The 22,528-nt window shown below is 35.0% G+C and overlaps 1 protein-coding gene and 1 long non-coding RNA gene across 6 annotated transcripts; one reads left to right on the forward strand and one right to left on the reverse strand.

Annotated features, from left to right (window-relative positions):
* Positions 1 to 10,734: 10,734 nt before the first annotated feature.
* LOC145158824 (uncharacterized) lies at positions 10,735 to 15,052 on the reverse strand. Of its 5 annotated transcripts, none has more exons than XR_013737295.1 (5): positions 14,951 to 15,052; positions 12,862 to 14,798; positions 12,599 to 12,798; positions 11,911 to 12,328; positions 10,735 to 11,214 (listed from the first exon to the last, which is right to left on the reverse strand). It is a non-coding gene; the product is annotated as an uncharacterized LOC145158824 (long non-coding RNA). The 5 variants fall into 5 exon arrangements; XR_013737296.1 differs by lacking the exon at positions 10,735 to 11,214 and having other exon boundaries at positions 11,756 to 12,328; positions 12,862 to 12,969; positions 14,620 to 14,798; XR_013737297.1 differs by lacking the exon at positions 10,735 to 11,214 and having other exon boundaries at positions 11,756 to 12,328; positions 12,862 to 12,969.
* On the forward strand, positions 11,994 to 17,317 carry LOC145158823 (pyrophosphate--fructose 6-phosphate 1-phosphotransferase subunit alpha-like). The gene is made up of 18 exons (XM_079077670.1): positions 11,994 to 12,130; positions 12,631 to 12,803; positions 12,884 to 12,996; positions 13,086 to 13,160; positions 13,221 to 13,334; positions 13,420 to 13,487; positions 13,896 to 13,979; positions 14,076 to 14,129; positions 14,226 to 14,306; positions 14,382 to 14,475; positions 14,569 to 14,642; positions 14,729 to 14,839; positions 14,966 to 15,067; positions 15,712 to 15,816; positions 15,908 to 16,024; positions 16,114 to 16,217; positions 16,810 to 16,975; positions 17,054 to 17,317. The coding sequence occupies exons 1-18, from the start codon at positions 12,041 to 12,043 to the stop codon at positions 17,171 to 17,173; spliced, it is 1,845 nt and encodes a 614-aa protein (XP_078933796.1). The 5' UTR covers positions 11,994 to 12,040; the 3' UTR covers positions 17,174 to 17,317.
* The last annotated feature ends 5,211 nt before the right edge of the window (positions 17,318 to 22,528 follow it).

A 22,528-nucleotide genomic window follows, 5' to 3' on the forward strand; every position in this document is an offset into this window, starting at 1 on the left:
TATATATATATATATATATATATATATTGGTTGTGTTTACTTGAATTACTATTGCAATTGTTGTTATGATATTATACATGAAGTCCTCCACCCCCGGACGTTTCCGCCATCCTCGGTTTGGGGGTGTGACAGATTGGTATCAGAGCACAGTTTATAGTGAATTAAGTGTATCAAACCACATAAGATATACAAACTATAAACACAATTGGGACTACTAGTCTCTGATTTGTGCATTTTCCAAATAAATATACCTTTAGAAAATAAATGTTTTTCTTAATTAAAGTATACCTACCAACATTCATACAAAGAACAGGGTCACAAGTACAGAACAAAAATATTACGAATGTTGGACAGCACAGGTGGGCTTAGAGACATATAGTCAAGTCTGGGAAGATGTAGCCTGATCAACTACATTATCTGGGGTTTGACTAGCATGTGCCTAAGTACGTTTGTGAAGTTTCAACAAATCTAAAAACTTTATTTCCATAATCAATTTACAAATAACTCACAAGTCCATATGCGTGTTTCTCATAGTTGACTTGTTCCTTGTTTGGTTGTGGACTTAGGGTAGACTCATTAGGATCAACAGTCTAATAAAATTTTAATTACACATAACTGGGGGCATGTCGAGTGAATCTTAGGAGTGGATCAGACATGGAACAAATCACAAGATTATAATCAAGTTATTCCTACTAAATTCATAAGTCTATTTATATAGACCTCTGGTTTAGAGTCGTCAGAGTAGTCGTGTCGGCAATCTAGAATATAGCTAAATACATAATACAAACTATAATACCCAAATTATACAAACTTTTCTGCATTAAAAAAAATCAATAGACAAACACAATGAAACTAAAAAGGGTATCAATTTATCAAGAGAAAAACACATACAATGTAGATTAAAATCCACTAATTATAACAAAATGGCTAAAAGAAAAGGTAAGGACTAAGGATTTTTCAGTCCTCTCTTCTTATAAATAGCTTTGAAGCAAGCTTGCCTAAGCTTCTTTGTTCTTTCTGTCAAATTCATACCTGGCAATTTCTCCATCATCTTCTTGTGCCCTGCTAACGTCTCTACCTCCTCCTTTAATCCCAACTCCTAGTTTTTTTTTAGGTAGATGCAATATATTTTTCGGGTGAGTTCATAAAATTTACAATGAGTTAAGTTTATGTAAATATAAATCAGAAATCGTAGTAAAACAATTGATTCGATGTGGCATATGCCTAAGGCCTATGTTTATGTTATAAAGAAACTAATAATTAAAATTTTAGAAAATACCAAAACTACTATGGTTACCAAGTGCATGCATACATGCATGAGTAATGTATAGAAGGTTATTAGAGTAGTTACCTTGGAATTTTGAATGAGGGATTCAAGGCTCTTAAGTTTCCTATGAGGCCATCTGTTTATGTTTAGCTCCCTGCATCTTTTCTTCAACAATGTTGCCCCTATCCCTAGTTCCTTTGCTGCCATGATTATCGGCATCTCAAAGTACTTCGCTATCTCTTCAAACTCCAATGGTCTCAATCTATTTGCCACCTTCCGGCCACCGTGATCAGTGGTGGCAGCACTAGAACTACCAGTAGCATCACCACCGGGTTTATAGTCTTCCCTGAAACTAACCGATGGTAAATTACCATCCTCCCAACAATCCCATAAGCTTATGTCTTCAAGGGGATCCAAATCGTGAAACTCATTTCTAGAAATGATGTTTTGATCTTGGTTAAGTACTGTGGAAAAGTTCTGATCAAGCACTTCTGGCAATTTTTCTGACAACTCGTAATTATGATGGTCGAGCATGTCACCACTGTCAGAATAAAAAAAAAAAAAAAAAAAAAAAAAAAAAAACAAACAAACAAACAAAACTCAAGATAATCAAATCCAACCCGATGAAATACTCTTTTGATCACTACAAATCCAAACCATGTTTTGATCAATATAGACAAAATCATTTTCTGTGCGAAAGATAGGGTAATGAGTGACGTGTATATTTACCTGAAAAGATCTTGATGATCAAAGCACGGAAACCCATCGAGGTCATATATGGGGTTTTGATGATCTGCAGGTGGATCCATTTGTGAGGAAGAAATTAAAAGTTGTAGTAAGAATGTGAGGATTTATATAAGTGAAGTGGGAGAATTAATTAATAAGAAATAAAGATGAAGTAAATATAAATATTCGTTGAGCCGTAACTCTCTTCTTCCATTCACACACGTATCAGTATATACTGCTATAATCTTGACTTGGGTGCCGCAGGCATTTAATGCTTCACATGTCTACCCTGCAAATCCTTGACTTTTAAGCGACGTATCAGTTCCCATATACCTCAGAGTAACTTCTTTTCACTGCATACTACAAGTCTTCAATCATGCAAAAGAAAACATGACTTGTTGTAGCTAAACTACTTACGTTTGTTATAATTATTTGACTCGTATAAACTTGGTTGCTATAAGCTGCTTTGTATGTGTATGCTAGTGTAAATTCATGAGGTCTTATCACATTTAAGTCCCTAGAATCAGTTCACACTAATCATTAACTCATTTGAGTATATGGTCATCATGGATAACGCTAGCCAGAAGTAGACAACTCCTCACTTGCACGATTCGTTTGAGTGCATTTTACCTTTTATACCCTATGTTTTTGATACATATAGTAGTCCCTAGGGCATAATTCGGTCATTAGGCTGGGGATATGAACTCATGAATGGGGACTTGGTACATCTACAAGTCTTACATCACGTTTTGTCAACAAATCGTGTATACTCAATTTAACAACAACTCTGGTATCTCATTCTAGCAACTAAAAGTGTATCTCCTTTTAGTAACAAATTTGTTATCCCGTTTTCGCAACAAGCTTTGATTACCCTGAGAATATGAAATTTGCATCTCATTTGGGGCAACATACTTCATCTCACATGATAACAACAAGTCATGGTAATAGAATAAACTTGACATCATTAGTAGTTACGTCTCATATAACCTCTTGTAAACATCATACTTTGACATTACTACCAATATTTATGTCAATTTCTTTTGTGTTTCAGAATTTTAAATTTATGTTTGAGTGAGAATTAGGTTTAGTGAGTTGCATATTCATTAAGGAAGACCTCAACCGTATAAGGACAAACTAGATTTATCATACCTATATAACATCTGGAAGAGAAACATGTTTTGTATTCAGTTCCCTTCTCGGTTATAATTCTAACAATGTCATACTTTAGCATTTTAAATGTACGAAGAAATGATTGAACCCTTAATTCCCATGTCAGCAAAGTAGAATAAATCAATCATTCTCGTCGCTATCAAACAACTTCATACCGCTAAATATGAAAACCTAACAATATTGTAAACCGTAAACAAGTCCATATATATTTTTCATCCATACCAAAACTTATCTTGTAGTCGATTATCCCTAATCAAAGCATCGTATGTTCCCCACGACGGTATACATCATTAACATCCTAAGTGGTTAAGACGGTTGATGATTAATATAGTTTGAAAATAATTAGCTAACCCAATGGGGCAAAGTTTCACAAAACTAGTCATGCCCGATAACCACTCCGGCACGCTCACATTTTTCTCTTAAGGTACTTCTTTCTTAAATTTCGGGACGAAATTCCCTTCAACAGGGGGATAATGTAAAAACCGGTTCAATTCGGTCATAGTTCGACGATCAAACCCCCGTGGGCCGCGATGCAATAAAGACCAATGGCACGTAGATTGGGGTCTCTTAAGTATAGGTGTTTGTATTTTTAATTTAACCAGCCGAGGTTTAACAAACTAATAAATTTTACATGGTTAATATAATTAAGTTCAAATTTATATATATAAATATATAAATATATATATAAATGTGTGTGTGTTAATTACCTTTGCAATTATCTAAATACATGTAGGATATGTAACGTGTATATATTCAAAATAAATATACACTTAAAATTTCGTGTTGTGTAAAAATCCTAAAAACCAAATACCTTATATACGTACATACACCAATACTTCCAATAATATATCAAATTCAAATAGAGGAATATACAAACACTAATAAGACGACAGCCAATGGACACTAATAAATTGACAGCCAATTGACACTGTAGGGGAATGGCTTTATTCCTTCCTTTTTTCTTCCTTGTTTCCTGCAATCTATCAGAGAATCCCAAACACCTTTACCTACATTGATTCCCATTAAAACAATCCATCCATTCTTCAATTATCAAATACACATAAACAGATTCAAAACAATCATTCCATTCTTCAATTATCAAATACACATAAACAGAATCAAAACAATCCTTCCATTCTTCAATTTTCAAAATACACATAAAGAGATTCAAAACAAACCTCCTCATCAGTTTCTATCATAAACAACCAAAAGGACAACCTGTATCCAAGCCAGAACACTCCAGTTCTTGATTCTCGAGTACAACTGCAAACCAGAAGAACAATAACCCGTTGGTATTTCTGTTCCTTTTCCTGTGGAAGAAGCACAATACCAAACACCCATCGAATTCTCGTTCTTTCCCTGTCAAATTATCAAAACCCAAACACCTATCGAAACCCTATTGCTCAAACTCCATACTTTGCCATAAATATCACCAACTCAGACAAAGAAAAATTCGGACCATTCATCAGATTTGGAATCACAAATCAAAAGTCAAAATGTAAGTAACATGATCTTCAGTAAACCGAAACCCAAAGACGTACAGAATGAAGGATGAGATAAAGGATTCAGATTCAATTGAAAGATTTGGAATAGCTATTACCTCAATCGATCTTGCCCCCTTCCGAGTCGTCGAACACCGCCGCAAAAACACTGCTGCTGTCACCACTCGATTCTAGCCGCCGGAAGACAGAATCCACCCCTTCGTGACTGCCCTCGAGAAACCCCACCGCTACCCTCGTGATTTACCGATCGTCGGGTCCGCCTTCAGCTTCTATCTCCGAGACGAAGCAAGCCCCGGTTCATCATCGAACTTCGCCAGAGCTGCTGCCTCGTTCCCCCGGGCTGTTGATACAGACGACGAAGGGGGAGTCTTCGCCAGGAAGTCGGAGTCGGGTGACGAGGGTGGCGAACCCGATGCGATCGGTGGCTCTCCTTGCGATGAAAAGCATGAGTGCTTTCTCCAATTTTCAGGTTTTCTATCGTAGTTTGAAAAACCTGCTAAACCAATCTTCGAAGGACACCGGCAGGAGTTATCAGACCAAGCAAAAGTAGGCACAGAACCAACGCCTTCATCGTAAAATCAGGAACATACGTGGAGGAACGATCCCAGGATGATTCAGGTATCTCATAATCTTCTGGAAGGTCCAGATTTTGGAAAGCTGCTACACGTGATTGGACGTATTGGACCTTCTCCTGGACTCTCTACTTGCTCTAGGAGTTATCACTTTCCCCAATCAGCCGACGATTTGTCGATCCTTCCCCAATCAGCCGACGATGTGTTCGATCTTTCCCCAATCAGCCGGCAATTTGTCGATCCTTCCCCAATCGACCGACGATTTTGCTCGATCCGTCCGATTCATCGGTGTTCGATTTCCCGTCGTCTTCCCCCCCGTTCATTGGTGTTCTTCGAGTCGGCTGTGAAGAGAACACGATTTCCCTTTCGATCTTATTACGCGATCAAACTGATTGGAACGGGTTTAAAAGACCCTAATATTCTAGATATCGGATCCGTAGTCGGGTAAAGGGTTACAACCCGAAAAGAAAACGGGTACCGGGTTTGACCCAGTCAACGGTCAAACGGAAATCCAACCCATTTTTTTTAAACTATCAAAACTTAACCCCTTGTTACAAATACTTTGCAAATTCAGTCCAAACCCCAAATCTTTGATTTCAATTGTCAATATTAACCCCTCCTTTGAAATTATGTTTACCCAATCAGTCCCACTTTTGGTTAAAATAATTTACAAACAATCCTTATACTGTAAACCGGTTACAAAACGGTCCTGGTAATACTTCAAGGTTCAAGAATTATGAATTTGCGGTTCACTTGGAATGTTTATTATCGTTTCTCAAAGGAATGCAAATACCGTACCAATGGAACTCACGCTTCAAGGGTGAGTTCATACCCCTACATTTTATATTTTTATTAAGTTTTAAGGGGGGGAATACAAGTTAAATCATCAATATCATAATTAAACGTTTTCAATAGATTACATCAGAAAAGTTGAACTTCAATCACGACCGGTTTTGGTAAACTTAAACATTTTAGTTTTCAAAACAACACAAGGTGCAAGTAGTTCAAGTTCTTGATTTTCAAATGGCTACTTGCACATCACCATACGAGTTTTCTATAATTTATATATAACTCAGTATTTGTATAAATATTGTTTTGTTTGGGCTACTTGTATTTGTAGTGCACTATTATTATTGTTTTGTTTACGCTACATGTATTTGTAGTGCATTGTCATTTTGTTTTGTTTACGCTACATGTATTTGTAGTGCATTATCATTTTTAGTCTAATCTCCATAACTATGCCCGTATTCTTGAGGTACGTTATGGACAATAATAGCGCTATTGGGTTTACCACCCCACCTTGGGACGCTAAGGTGATTGATCGCATGTGGTTGAGTGTGTATGATGATTAGATGCTCCATCCTATACATATACATATGTACATGTATAGGGTGAGGGCTATTTGTTGTTGTTATCCTTTGTTAATCCACCTTCAATTTTATAAACCATTATCTCAAATACAATCGTTTGCCAATTTCAAAAGGAAACTAATACTAGGTTTGTAAGTGAAAAGCATTTAATAATACAAAACAAATACTTATGAACTCACCAACCATTGTGTTGACACTTTTTCAAACCACTTGTATTCTCAGGAAATCAATAAACAGGTAACCAAGTGTTGTTGAGAATGGCATGCTAAGACGTCAAACATTTCCTATCTTGTCCATGTATTGTAATTGATTTATAAACATGTAAATCATAATGATGTAACTTTTCAATTATATATATATATATATATATATATATATATATATATATATATATATATATATATATATATATATTGGTTGTGTTTACTTGAATTACTATTGCAATTGTTGTTATGATATTATACATGAAGTCCTCCACCCCCGGACGTTTCCGCCATCCTCGGTTTGGGGGTGTGACAGATTGGTATCAGAGCACAGTTTATAGTGAATTAAGTGTATCAAACCACATAAGATATACAAACTATAAACACAATTGGGACTACTAGTCTCTGATTTGTGCATTTTCCAAATAAATATACCTTTAGAAAATAAATGTTTTTCTTAATTAAAGTATACCTACCAACATTCATACAAAGAACAGGGTCACAAGTACAGAACAAAAATATTACGAATGTTGGACAGCACAGGTGGGCTTAGAGACATATAGTCAAGTCTGGGAAGATGTAGCCTGATCAACTACATTATCTGGGGTTTGACTAGCATGTGCCTAAGTACGTTTGTGAAGTTTCAACAAATCTAAAAACTTTATTTCCATAATCAATTTACAAATAACTCACAAGTCCATATGCGTGTTTCTCATAGTTGACTTGTTCCTTGTTTGGTTGTGGACTTAGGGTAGACTCATTAGGATCAACAGTCTAATAAAATTTTAATTACACATAACTGGGGGCATGTCGAGTGAATCTTAGGAGTGGATCAGACATGGAACAAATCACAAGATTATAATCAAGTTATTCCTACTAAATTCATAAGTCTATTTATATAGACCTCTGGTTTAGAGTCGTCAGAGTAGTCGTGTCGGCAATCTAGAATATAGCTAAATACATAATACAAACTATAATACCCAAATTATACAAACTTTTCTGCATTAAAAAAAATCAATAGACAAACACAATGAAACTAAAAAGGGTATCAATTTATCAAGAGAAAAACACATACAATGTAGATTAAAATCCACTAATTATAACAAAATGGCTAAAAGAAAAGGTAAGGACTAAGGATTTTTCAGTCCTCTCTTCTTATAAATAGCTTTGAAGCAAGCTTGCCTAAGCTTCTTTGTTCTTTCTGTCCAAAATGCAGATCCAGGTCCTTTAAGACCTCTTAGACCATAAAGTCATGAACTTTATGTGCTTGCATGCATGGTTGGGGGTCAAAACATGATTTTGGTCCTTTTAACAAACTTTAAGACCCACTAACACTTGCATGGTTGTGGCTTAACCGCCAAGGTCCGATTTTTATGACTCTTAGTGCCTCTAAGAGCCCAAAAGGACAGCTATTATGGTCTGAAATCATTAAGATGCAAAAAGCCTCAACAATGGAGTCCAAAAGTAACTTTAAACACCCCCATAAACAAATCTAAGAATATAATGGCCAAGGTTGGAACTTGATACCTCAAATAAGTCAGAGATGGTGCTAATCTCCTGGATCTACAAGCTCTTGGTGAATCCTTGCTCCTTCTTCAAGCTCCTTTCTCTTCCAAAGCACCAACACTACACCAAAATACTCTTAAATAGCTCCCAAATCGCAAGAACACACAAAAGTAGGCTAGGGTTTTCGTGGAGGCTGTATAAGGGTGAAGGGAGGCTGAACAAACAGGGGTAATGTTCTATATATAGGGAGTAAACCCTAAATTTTAGGGTTTAAGGAGCTGCACACGTACGTTGGGCGTACGTGCATGGCCTCTGCGGTTCACTCTCACGAGTATGCTGGGCGTACTTGGCAATGTACGCCCCGCGTACGAAGCTTCCCCAGCCCTCTAATAAATCCCAAAGGTCAAAGCCCAAACCAAACCATTCCATACTTCAATTAAGATGATCAATAATAATACCTGGAAAATCTCGGATGCTACAAGATATGTGTGGTATTTTGGGGAACTCACTAAGCTTCGTGCTTACCGTGTTATGTGTTTCAGGTACTTCTCAGGATCACGGGAAGGCGCCAACTTGATTGTACACACGAGATGGAGATATGTTTTGAGGATCCTGGATTGTGTTTTAAACAATTTATGAACATGCGTTTTTGATAAATTGTCATTTTGGAGAATTGTGAATTGTGCTTATGAGAATTATGTGATTTTTAAAAATGAAAAATTTGTTTGAAAATTTACGGTGTTACATAAAAGTTGTTTCGCTAAAGTAAGGAAGAGGAACTCATACTTCATTCCAAATCTAAAAGTTTAGATTGAGAAATTTTAATCATACTTAGTCATGAGTATATATGAATATCAAGTTGGAATGTTTCAACATTGGAAATTCTATATATGGTAATATTATAGCAAGAAACTAGTAAGTATCATGACTTTATGTAAGACGTTATGAATTGTATCCCATATGCTTCGGGTATAGGATCGATTGCATATGTTGTAATATTCGACCGTTCTGTCTATTCCAAATGCCTAGGGCATTAAGAGGGAAAAAGGACCAGAACCGGATATGACTAAGATAGTTAAACAACTGTCAAGGACGATCTAAAGTTCGCTAAGGATTGGTCGCTTCTGGGCAGTTGGAAGTATAGTAATGAATGGGCTATATTGACATTATTATGAATAGATAGGATTCTATTAGGAGTGAGTTGTCATATGGGAAATATGGAAAGGTTTCCATAATGGGAGTTGGATATTAAGAATCTATGTGTAGGTTAGAAACTTTTATGTAAGAAGGATGTTCAAAGGAATGTACTTTGAATGTGAGACTTCGTATCTATGTAATTGTCAGTGTAACAATTTCGAATGGAACACTTTGTAATATCATTGGCAAAATCTTTGTGACTTTGGTGCTATGACGTTACAAAAGGATCATTGCATAAAAGATTAGAATCTATACATTCTAATAGTGGAAGAATTTGGTATTCTTACACTTATGATAAGGATTTGGAATTGTGAAACGAGCATCATTGGAAATGTGTTAAATTGATCTATTTCACAAAGTAGGGACCATAGGTAAACATGGTGTGCATGCTTGGAGCATGGGATAACTATTGTTTTAATTCAAGTATTAAGTTGATTACTCGAAACATTATGCAATGAACAATGTGTAATCAATATGGTGATTAAATAATAAGTGTTTTATTTATACTCAAAAGTGTTGAGACCATATTGGATTTGATTATTCTTGTGTTTCACTTCGCATGTTTTGACTTCCGGAATAATAACATTATTCAAACATCCACAATCAATCATACTTTGGAAGTAGGTAATGAGGTAAGACTGTCATGAATCCGACTGTAGATTGTCTGAAGTGTTTAGACATAGCAAAAGTCTGCTGCAGTGTTCATAAGTACTCCTGAAATAAGATTTGAGTATTGGATTAAACTCACGCTCACTTGAATCACTTCATGGATTTTATCACGAGTGATTGTGAGACGATAATATCTTATATTCTTGAAACGGAGACATATAGTTGTTGTTTACGAGTCGGTTGCGCATTGATAATACGTAAACGCATCAGTAACTTGATGTTATAAAACGTATTGTTGTGTGTGATTTGATGCTAATGGACCATATATCATCAAAGGGTAATATGGTTTTTTTTAACTAACCCAAGGACCACCGGCGAAACAAATGCAAACCACAATAACCAACAATCCCATTTTTCTCCATATTTTTCCCATATATTTCTTGAAAAAACCAAGACAGTTGAATTGAAAAGTCTCCTAATTTACTGGAGCAAAAAAAGTCACATCACTGGATCAGTCATGCCTCAACTATATCATTTGACTTAATCCACACAATTCTTCTAGTCATGCCTTTTCCTCTTCACTTTATATATTTTCATATGCATTAATGTGGGATCAACACAATTCTAAAACCATGTAACATCAAACCGAAAGACCCCTTAACTATTAAAGGGGTTAATAGAATGAATCACACTTTTACCACTACACTATACCCGCTACAATGCAAATTATTATATATAAATGGACATTTTGTCGATGTGCTTTCTTATTTCATTACCTTTTTTTATTGAAATTCAAACATATCTATCTCAATCTTGTGGAATTTTTATCTTCAAACATTTGAAGGAGTAAGGAAGACTACTCTTGGAATTAGGATTATGGTGGGGTCATAAGAGATGGACATAGAGTTGCCACGTGTAATTGAACAAAGATCCCTTATAGGGATCAAAGATGCAAACTTAGCAGAAACAAAACTCTTTCACCATGATTTTCTCTAAATTCTTGATTCTTTTCAAGTCATCATATCAAAGGGGTTCTCTTAACTTAGATGGATGAATGGTAATAATCAAGAACCTGGACGTCTACGGTTTATCCTGCGAAAACATTTATCAATATATGTTAAGTTCAAATTCGATCATGTTTAGAGGGAAGGGACTCATTTAGCTACAGTCAAGCTACTTGGGTGTTATGTTGTAGTCTTTTGGTGAATGGACGTGTGAATTTGGGTAGGGACCAAATGTGTAATTTACTTTATTATTTATTATTGTTCAAAACAAAATTTCATCCCTACTATACCCCTATCGATTGTCACTGTCTAATCAATTCATCAGCCCCTAAAACATTATTATTGTATTTAAAACGCCCCCAAAAATCCACACAATTTTCTAACAAAACAGTTTGATTGTTGTTATTTTCTCTTGTCCTACTATATATGTATGTTGATAACACTGTTCCGATATCTTAGTGTTAAACTGAACTATTTAGTTAGTGTCAAATAATTTCAAATCTTGGAAATGTATAAATCTCTTAATGGTTTAGAATTAACTTTTCAGAGGCCATTCAAATGCTTTTGATTTTTTCGCATGCTATATCAATCACGTGTAGAGGTGACATTAGAATCGTTACTTTAGAAAATTATCAATGAAACAGCCATTTTGAATATAGAAAACTTTGCCATCGTAAAATGGAAAGGGTAAAATGGGCAAAAAGCCCATATGGTTGGTGGGTCGGTTGGTAATATCGCCCAACTCAGTGTCGTTTCTTTGACATTTACGACTATAAAATCATACCTGATTTCTTTTTCAAACCCGAAACCCTCCACCAACTCTGTCTTTCTGGTGAAGAAAACAGAGTGAGCGTCTTACTCATCTTCAAAGAGCAGAACAATTACAATTTACGTCTACATTTCTTATCTGAGTAATGGAATCTGATTATGGACTTCCTAGAGAGCTTTCTCATCTTCAAAAGAGTCGTTCGCTTTATCAGCCGGAGCTTCCTCCCTGCCTTCAGGTTTCTATTTTACACTACACCCCAATTCTCTTCGTTTTCCTTATTCTTATTACTTCTGTATATGTACTTCATGTAATGTATTTCTTATAACCTGATAATTTTCTGGATCGAATCAGCAGATCAAGGATTTGACGGTTTGTGTTTGCGGTTTTTGATTGTTTGATTATTCGTCGCTTCCATGAAACATGTACAAATCATCTGCAAATGATAATTAAATACATATCAAACGCTTTTTGTGATATATGCATTGTTTTTTCCGTCCTGGCGTTTTGTGATTATGCATTGTTAACTGCATCATTATTCTGGTGGCCTTGTCACCATGATTGTGACAGGTTTATGCGGTTGAAATAGGTTTCCTGTTTTTGCCCTAGTGGAAATTTTCGACTTTTAAAGAATAACTTACAAAAAATGAGATTACTTAATTAGCATCCTTATTACGTGAATAAGTAAGTATCATAGAAGATAGACCTTACAAACCATTGTCATGGACTTGTATCCAGGGAACTACTGTGCGATTAGAATTTGGTGATGCAACTACTGTGGCAGATTCATCTGGTGGCCACACTATCAGTCAATCGTTTCCTCACACATATGGTCAGCGTTTGGCTCATTTTCTTAGGGCAACAGCCAAAGTCCCTGGTGCTCGGATTATTAGCACACATCCTGCACTGAGGTAATTATGTGTGTTTATGTGTAGAAATATCTAAATTCACAGAAAAAAAAAATCATACCTTTACAAACTTTTGATTTCAGGGTTGGACTGGTTTTCTGTGGTAGACAATCTCCTGGAGGGCACAATGTTGTTTGGGGCCTTCATGAAGCTCTTAAAATTCACAACCCTAAAAGTATTTTGTTAGGATTTCTTGGTAAGTATTTTTCTTAATATAATTCTTCTTTTTAAGTTGACAATTAGCATGATATTTGTTTAAAGGAATTCTATTGTGCATATGACCAGGTGGTTCTGAAGGTTTATTTGCTCAAAAAACTCTTGAGATCACAGATGATGTTCTTGCAACCTATAAAAATCAAGGTAATTTTATAGCAAACACAATTTTGGTAAATAAATAGTGACTGTTTTACCCTTTTGAAGGTGGTTATGATCTTCTGGGACGCACAAAGGATCAAATAAGAACAACAGAACAAGTCAATTCTGCAATGGCTGCATGTAATGCTTTAAAGTTGGATGGCCTTATCATTGTTGGAGGTAATGTTATAAAAAATAGAAAAATAATGATTGAAATTAAACTTTTTATTTGTTTATTAATGAACCTGATTTATTTTATTTAAAGGGGTGACATCAAACACGGATGCTGCTCAGCTTGCTGAGACTTTTGCTGAAGAAAAATGCTCCACAAAGGTAAAAGTTGTGTTATTTTTTACATAATAATAATTTACTGTAGAGGAAATTATATTTTTGGTCTGTGGGTATAATTGATTTTTGCAATTTTGGTCCTAATAAGTTATCCCCTGCAATTTTGGTCCTTGTTTGAGGTTTTTGACTTTTTGTCACATTTTTGTTCCATGTTCCAGATAAAATGACTACGTTTGGTCCTGAGCATAACTAATGTTTACAGTTTTGGTCCAAAAATACAATCATATCGCTGGGAAGAGGGACCAAAATCGTTACAAAAGGTCAAATAAGGACCAAAGTTGCAAAGGAAATCCTTTTAGACCAAATTTGCAAAAATTGGATAACTCGGGGGACTAGAAATGTAATTTACTCTATACGTATATGGTATTGTTGATACTGTTTTCAATATTTTAGGTTGTTGGGGTACCTGTTACTTTGAATGGAGATCTTAAGAACCAATTTGTTGAAGCAAATGTTGGTTTTGATACAATTTGCAAGGTGTGAATTTTCATAATCTCAAAACTTCAACATTAATATTTCAATTGATCATCTTTTGAAAGTGATTATAATGAACATATTTGAATTTTAATCCAGGTTAACTCCCAGCTAATCAGCAATGTCTGCACAGATGCACTTTCAGCAGAGAAGGTAATTCAAAATTCAAAAATAATTAATAAAAGCAAAACATATTTTGGTAATTTTGTTTATAGTGAAAATTGAATTTCAGTTTTTCATCCCTTTCAGTACTACTATTTTATTCGACTCATGGGTAGGAAGGCATCTCATGTGGCCTTGGAATGCACCCTACAGTCACACCCAAACATGGTATGATTTATTTTCTCATTCTGATATACTAGTAATATTTTTGTTCCCAAATTAACCTTGTGGAGCTTTTTGTAGGTTATTCTTGCTGAAGAGGTTGCTGCTTCAAAACTTACTATATTTGACTTAACAAAACAGATTTGTGATGCAGTCCAAGCCAGGGCAGAAGAAGGTGCGTTTTGGTCATTTTGTTGTTGATATCATAATGGTGATTAAAAAATTACTAACATTATCTTTATTCTTTAAACTTTATTTAATGAGCCAGAGAAGTACCATGGTGTTATCCTACTTCCAGAAGGTCTTATAGAAAGCATACCTGAAATTTATGCCCTTTTGCAGGTAACTAACTGTCCACTCCATATATTGATTGATTCTAAAGTTTCAACTTTTTTATGACAAATTAACATACTTTACTCCCATTCCAGGAAATCCATATTCTTTTAAGACAAGGTGTTTCTGTTGATAAAATATCAATGCAACTCTCACCTTGGGCATCTGCTTTATTTGATTTTTTACCACCATTTATTAGAAAACAGGTCTGTTTTATATATATATATATATATATATATATATATATATATATATATATATATATATATATATATATATATATATATATGGTAGCAGTCACATAAAATATAAAATACCTTCTCAATGTGCAGCTTCTCCTCCATCCAGAATCTGATGACTCGGCACAGTTGTCTCAAATTGAAACAGAGAAGCTTCTTGCTGAACTCGTGGAGGCAGAAATGAACAAACGCCAGGTACGATATCAACCCTACAACATTGGTATATAGAGTTAATTACATTTTTCGTCCCTGATCGATTGTAGCTGATATTTTCAATTTTGGTCCCAAAAACTTTTTTTTTTTTTTTTTGCTTCTTATTTGAGGTTTTTGTAACATTTTATTATGTTCCAAGTAAAATGACTATTTGGGGATGAAAATTGCAAAAATCATCTATGTTGAGGGATCCAAGATGGCAAGATAGTCATTTTGCTTGGAACAAGGACCAAAATGCCACAAGAGCCTCAAATAAGGACCAAAACTGAAGAAGGAAACTTTTTGAGGCCAAAATTGAAAAAATCAGCTATACTAGGATCAAAAATTAGCTGATTTTTTGTGATTTTATTCCCACTCCCAAAAAGTTTTCTATTGCAATTATGGTCCTTATTTGAGGTTTTAGTAAATTTTTTGGGGAAATGACTATATTTTGAGGACCAAAATTGCTCAAATCAAGGGACCAAAACTAGTCATTTTACAAGGAGCATGGACCAATAATGTTACGAGAATAAAATTGCAAAATTAAGAGTATACTAAGGGCCAACAATTTAATTTACTTTATTAATTATATGTGAATGTTAATAATAATAATAATAATAATAATAATAATAATAATAATAATACAGAAAGAAGGTTCATACAAGGGGAAGAAATTCAATGGTATCTGCCATTTTTTTGGGTATCAAGCTCGAGGCTCTTTACCATCAAAATTTGATTGTGATTATGCCTACGTAAGTTTCTTTCCATTTTTATCCATCAAATTAGATATAAATTTTTAATATTTTGTAGCCTTTACCAAACCACGGAGCAATGATGATGTAGGTGTTAGGACATATCTGTTACCATATTCTTGCAGCTGGTCTGAATGGTTATATGGCGACTGTAACTAACTTGAAGAATCCTTGTAACAAGTGGCGCTGTGGTGCTGCTCCTATAACCGTAAGTCTCACAATTTTTTTTTCAAAAAAAAAAAAGTCAAATATCTATCTAGATTTGACCATTGACTTTTTTTTTTTGGAAATTTGTAGGCTATGTTCACCGTAAAGAATGATGTTGGTGGTTCACGCGCAATGACAATTGGAAAACCGCTTCTTCATCCTGCTATTGTGGATTTGAGAGGCAAAGTATACGGGTATGTCTGTCATCTCATCATACCAAACACACTTATTTTTCTTTTCTAAGGAGTTAATTATTTCCATTTTTATCCCATACAACGTTTTTTTTTTTTAAATCACAAAAATGATCAAAATAGGGGTAACTATTTAACAAAATGGTTATCTTTTTTCACATTTTACACAAATCACCACATATTTCACAATGGGACCAATGCAAAACCACTTTTTGGTCCCTGTGCTTTACAAAAACTCGAAACTTCAATCCAAATATCGCGACAAAGTTTTATTTTGGACTGAACTTGCAATTTTGTGTAAAGCGTTAGGACCAAATTTGTAATTTACTAACAAAATCTATAAAAAAATCATGTATTTTAGAATATATGATTTTTTAATTAAAAAAAAATATATTTTTTTTTTTGCTGTGAGGACGTTCAGAAAGTGAATTTTGCAGCAAAAAGTTATTTGGCAATGAAGATATGGTCATTTGTGTAAAAAGAAAAAAAGATAGACCTTTTTATTTGAATAGATTCCTCCCATTTTGGATATTTTTTGTGATGTTCTCATGTTCTTTCAGTCAAGTTATACTAAAAATGAGATTTATTGGTGCAGGATGCTGAGAGAAAACGCAAGAAAATTATTGTTGGATGATATTTACAGAAACCCGGGACCACTTCAATTTGATGGGCCGGGTGCTGATTCACGGGTCGTGAGTTTGTATGTTGAGGATCTTGATTATATGGGTCGTATTAAAGAACTAAATGAATATCTTGAAAAGGTCTCATTCTTATCTTAACAATAAAATAAATTTATGTTATTTAAGGTTTTAAGTTTTTAATTTTTTGTGTTTCGGTAGGTACGAGGTATTGTGAAACCGGGTTGTTCTCAGGATGTTTTGAAAGCGGCTTTGAGCGCCATGTCATCAGTCACAAATGTTCTGTCCATCATGTCCTCACCTACTAACACAAGTGTTTAGATTAGTAGTTTCTTTTAATAACCTCAGGAAGACGTGGAATGATATTCTAATGCTTCACTCTTGTTATTTTTTTTAATGATAAATTAACAAAATTGTGTGAGGATTGAGTTAGATTGCTTCCATAGCACATATGTTTTGAAGATCTTCCTCCGATCAAAGTACCAAACCCTACTATTGTGTTTCAAGCGACATTGTGTCCTATTTCTTGTATCATATTGCTTCCAAAAACCTACCAATTATTATTATATATATAAAGATGCCCTAACAATGCTATATACAAAAACACAAAAAGAAATAAACAATGACGATTATTAACTTAAATACATAATAATTTCCACTAATATCAAAATGAATATCATACCGAATAATCGTACCAGTTATTTTGATTTTGCATCATTAGTCATTCATCACATACTAAAAAGTAACAAATAAAATGAAATTATACAACTAAAGGTAAAGATTGACAATATATATATATATATATATATATATATAGAGAGAGAGAGAGAGAGAGTTAGGTTCAAATGTTTCCAACAAGTATTGTGTGCATGGATGCACCAATCACAATTTAGCAAATTATTAATTATTTTATTAAATATGTAAGGGTAATTATGTAATCTTTCATTTTAATTTTTTATTTAGTCTTATTGTTATCCCTTTATATAAGGCAATGATTTATTAGGGGTGTGTATGGGGTGGTTTGGTTCGGTTATTGGTCAAAACCGAACCATAACCATTATGATTGGTTAATTCTTTTTGGTAGCCATTGGGTATGGTTAATATTGATGGGTTTTGAGCACTACAACATTCCTATGGTGTACATGCAAACCCTAAAGCTTTGGATCTAGTTTGTCTAATGAACATGCAATAATCATCCAAAACCATAAACCCTAGATCTAGCATGTGATAATCAAATAACATATGAATTAGGGTTTAGATCTTACCTTGATTGTTATGTAGCAATAACAATCTCAATTCCTTCTTGTAATTGGATTCTGAAAGCTTAGTGTCACAAGTGTCACACCTCTAATGGAGTCACAAACACCATAAGCAATAAGGATGAAGAAGGAGGAGAGAGAAGACACCAAAAACGTCTAGAAACCCTAAGGAATCAGTTAGCCACGTTTTTGGTGCCCTAGGGGTCCTTAAATATGCGTGGCTATTAGGGTTTTGAACTAGGAAACCCTAATCTGACTGCTTAGGCCCTAAACAGCCCATGGACTCCTCCTTTAGAGGCCTTAGACGAATTCTAATGGGTTTCCCCATAGATTTCGTCCACTCCATCCTCTATGGAGTCCATTAGCCCAATATCCAACTATCACACAATTGACAGTTCTAGTCCCCTTTATTTAATTAATGTCTTTTAGCCACAAAATTAATTCTGATTAATTCTTGACTAATATTAATTAAACAATATGATTTCTCTTTTAATATATTATTCATATAATATATTAATAAACCATAATTAATCTCTTTCTCCACAAATCATCCTATCAAGTTGCTTTGGTGAAGGCAACCCACAAGGACCATGCTCGCAATCGGGTCAAGTACATACCAAAATAGTTATGGGCTTAGACACTAATCCAACAGTCTCCCACTTGGATAAGTCTAATAACTATTCTGTGTATTACTTCAGATCCTGATCAGCAATCGTAGCTTTCAAAAGCCGTTGTCAACTCTGATCTTATCAGATACGCGTCCTTTAGATAAGGGATCATATATTCCTCCATTCTAGATATCGTATAGACGTGAGACATGGATTAAAATCATTCTCTCAGTCTATGTGTTGTTTCCCGATTTCTGATTTATGACGACTGACCAATTGAACAAATCAAATCAGTCATGGCCCAACCGAGCACTTTATGTTTGTCATACTAAATCATCGAGGGGCCCACAGATATCGCTTTTATCCTACATTGGGTAATAGGAATGGATAAACTTCGACTCAATGCTCGCTTGTACTTACTCACCGAATCACACACAACAATACGTTTTATAACACCAAGTTACTGGCGCGTTTACATATTATCAATGTGCAACCGACTAGCAAGATACAACTCACACATCTCGGTTTCAAGAATATAAGATATTATCGTCTCACCAATCACTTGTGATAAAATCCATGAAGTGATCCAAGTGAGTGTGGGCTTAATCCAATGCTCAAATCATATTCATAAGCACTCATGAACGTTGTAGCAAACTTTTGCTATGTCTAATACACTTAAACAATCTACACACCAATTCATGACAATCTTCTTTCATACCTACTCCCAAAGTATGAGCGACTGTGGAACGTTCAAATAATTCGATTATTCTCAAATAACTCAATTATTTAGGAAGTCAAAACATGCAAAATGAAACACAATAATAATCGAATCCAATATGGTCCCAACCTTTTGAGTATAAATAAAACTCATTTTATTCAATCACCATATTGATTACATATTATTCATTGTATAATGTTTCGGGAAATCAACTTTTACTTGAATTAACAACAATTGTCTCATGCTCTTAGCATGCACACTTTGTTTACTTATGGTCCTTACTCTGTGAAATAGTGTAATTGAATAACATTTTCAATCACACTCATTTCACAATTCCCAATCCTTACCACAAGTGTAAGAATACCAAATTCTTGCCACTTATAGAATATGTTAGATTCTAACACTTTATGCAACGGTCCTTTCGTAATGTCAAGGCACAAAAGTCACCAAGACTCGGCCAATGAAATTACAAAATGCTCTATTGGAGATTGTTACAAGACAATTCCATAGACATGAAGTCTCACATTCAAAGTACATTCCTTTGAACATCCTTCTTGCATAAAAGTTTCTAATCTAGACATAAACTCTTAACGTCCAACTCCCAATATGGAAACATTTCTATATTTTCCATATGACAACTCATTTTAAATAGAATCTTATCTATTTATAATAATTTCAGTATGATCCATCCATGAATATACTTCTAACTGTCCACAAGTGACTAATCCTTGGCGAACCTTAGATTATCCTTGACAGTTGTTTAACTAATTCAGTCAAATCCGATTATAGTCCTCTTTCCCTCTTAATGCCCTAGGCATTTGGAAAATTTAGAACGTCTGAATATTACAACGACATGATACTTTACCAGTCTTTTGCTATAATATTTCTATTTCTATTTGCCATGTTCTCACAATTCGAACTATGAAGAGGGATGTCGTAATCATATTCGAGTGTGAGAACACAACAAATATTTCCATATATAGAATTCTCTTACGTTGAATCCTTCAACATAACATTCATATATCTTTTTGACTAAATTTGATTAAAATTTCTCGATCTAAACCTTTAGATTTGAAACGAAGTATAATATTCTCTCCTTTAATTATAGCAAAACAACTTTTCAACCTATGCAACTTTGCAAAGTGAAACTTTTGTTTTCTATAATTAATATTGCTAACTTGCAATAATAATCATGCTCCCACTAACATGATGATTATATCCATACCAACATAACATTTATGCTCCCACTAGCTTTGACACGTATTTAGAAAACAGTTGGAATTTTTAGAAACCAATACTTATTGACTTCCAAAGCTCATATTTCTAATACGATATGCTTCGATAAGCCTTTATCTAAGCTTCTCAAATTCACACACCTTTCCTTAGATAGCTCACATGTGTGTCTAAACTAATTCAGAACTTATATTACTAAGTCCAAAATGTTCAGACTAACTGCCAAATCTCACAATTCGAACTATGAAGAGGGATTCCGTAATCATAATCGAATTTGAGAATGCAATTTACATAATCGCTATCTCCTTAAAATCTCTCTTAGTGAAAGCGTTTCCTCACAATCATTTTCATGAATGAGAGAAACCTTATGACACTTAGATTTTATGGTGCATGTGTTCCTATCCATGCAAATTTGTCATAAACATAATTGTAAGATAATGTTTGTGACAAATTCAACCTCTTATGGACAGAACTTGTTCATTCTTAATTTCTTGCCATCAAGGGTCCCACCATTGCTTCCAAGTTATTTAGCAGCTCGCCTATGCCAGTCAATGTACTTTCATTGATCAAGGTGTTTGCCCTTATGCATTCAATTGAGAACTCGTAGAACTCATATGCATAATCACTCAACTGGATTGGCACAAAAATAAAATTTTGTCAACACGATGGGTTACAATCCTCAAGTTGTGTGCTAGTGTTTAATAGGTTTACTTCTTGATTTGTTCTTGAAACTTTTCAAGATCTTTAGACTCCCACTGACCTCTTGACATATAAGATTCTCTTATCAAGAAACATTTCTTGACAAAACAAATATTCTAGAGTTAGTGTGTGTCTTTATCAAGACAAACCTACACACAATTTGGTATTAGCTGGTCTTTGTCTTATCCAAGACATCACAACCTACCTGTAACACCCCAAGTTCAGAAGCAAGAGTTCAGGGATGTAAAGTGTTATTAGAAGGATGGACTCGGCGAGTTGGAGCTATGACTCGTCGAGTCGGAGCGTGTGAAGAGCACGTGATAAGTGGCCTGACTCACCGAGTCGGCGGACGGACTCGACGAGTCAGTGTTGGAAGAGGAAAACCCTAATCTTAGGGTTTGCACCTTATTTAAAGGACTTAATGTCCTCCCCTCAGCCCCTTACTACCCTTTGAGATCCAGAAACCTTAAAAGCGTGAGTGAGAGTCGTTGGAAGCAATTTGGAGCTTAGATAAGTGATTTTGTAAAGAGATCTTGAAGATCAAGGAGCTTGGATCAAGGAGATTTATGGAGATTCGGCTTATTCTTCAGTGGGAGGTCGTTTTAGAGGTAATGAATCGTTATCCTTGGCCTTCTCCTTTCTAGATCCATCTTTCATGGAGTTTTAGGGTTTGTTTGGAGTTAATATGATGAGATCTTGGTACATGAGTTAGATCTGTAGCTGAAACTCCAGATATGAGTTCTATTTGGATCAAATATGCAGAAAGCCCTTCTAATTGCTATGCAAAAGCCATTCCCCATGAGTTAAGTTCCTTTTTAGCTTGGTTTTTGGAATTATGGGACAAGAAGCACGTAAAGGTAGCAACTTTATGTTGCTAAGGCACTCTAGGGACCCAAATCTATTGTTTGGAGCAAAGGAGTAGATATGTATCTTTCGATTATAGGAATAGACGTATCAACTCGGCGAGTCTGGGAGATGACTCGGCGAGTTGGGCTAGGGCTTTAGGCATTGAGTCGCGTAGTGACTTGGCGAGTCGCATGGGTGAACTCGGCGAGTCATATGATGATGAGCTTGGACTCGACGAGTGGAAGAACAACTCGGAGAGTCTGATGAAGATTATAGTGGACCCGGCGAGTCAGAGTGCAAAACCCCCAACCTC

The sequence above is a fragment of the Lactuca virosa genome, chromosome 2 (genome assembly GCF_052849685.1).
Source record: "Lactuca virosa cultivar CGN04683 chromosome 2, Lactuca_virosa_CGN04683_v6, whole genome shotgun sequence".
NCBI lineage: Eukaryota > Viridiplantae > Streptophyta > Magnoliopsida > Asterales > Asteraceae > Lactuca > Lactuca virosa.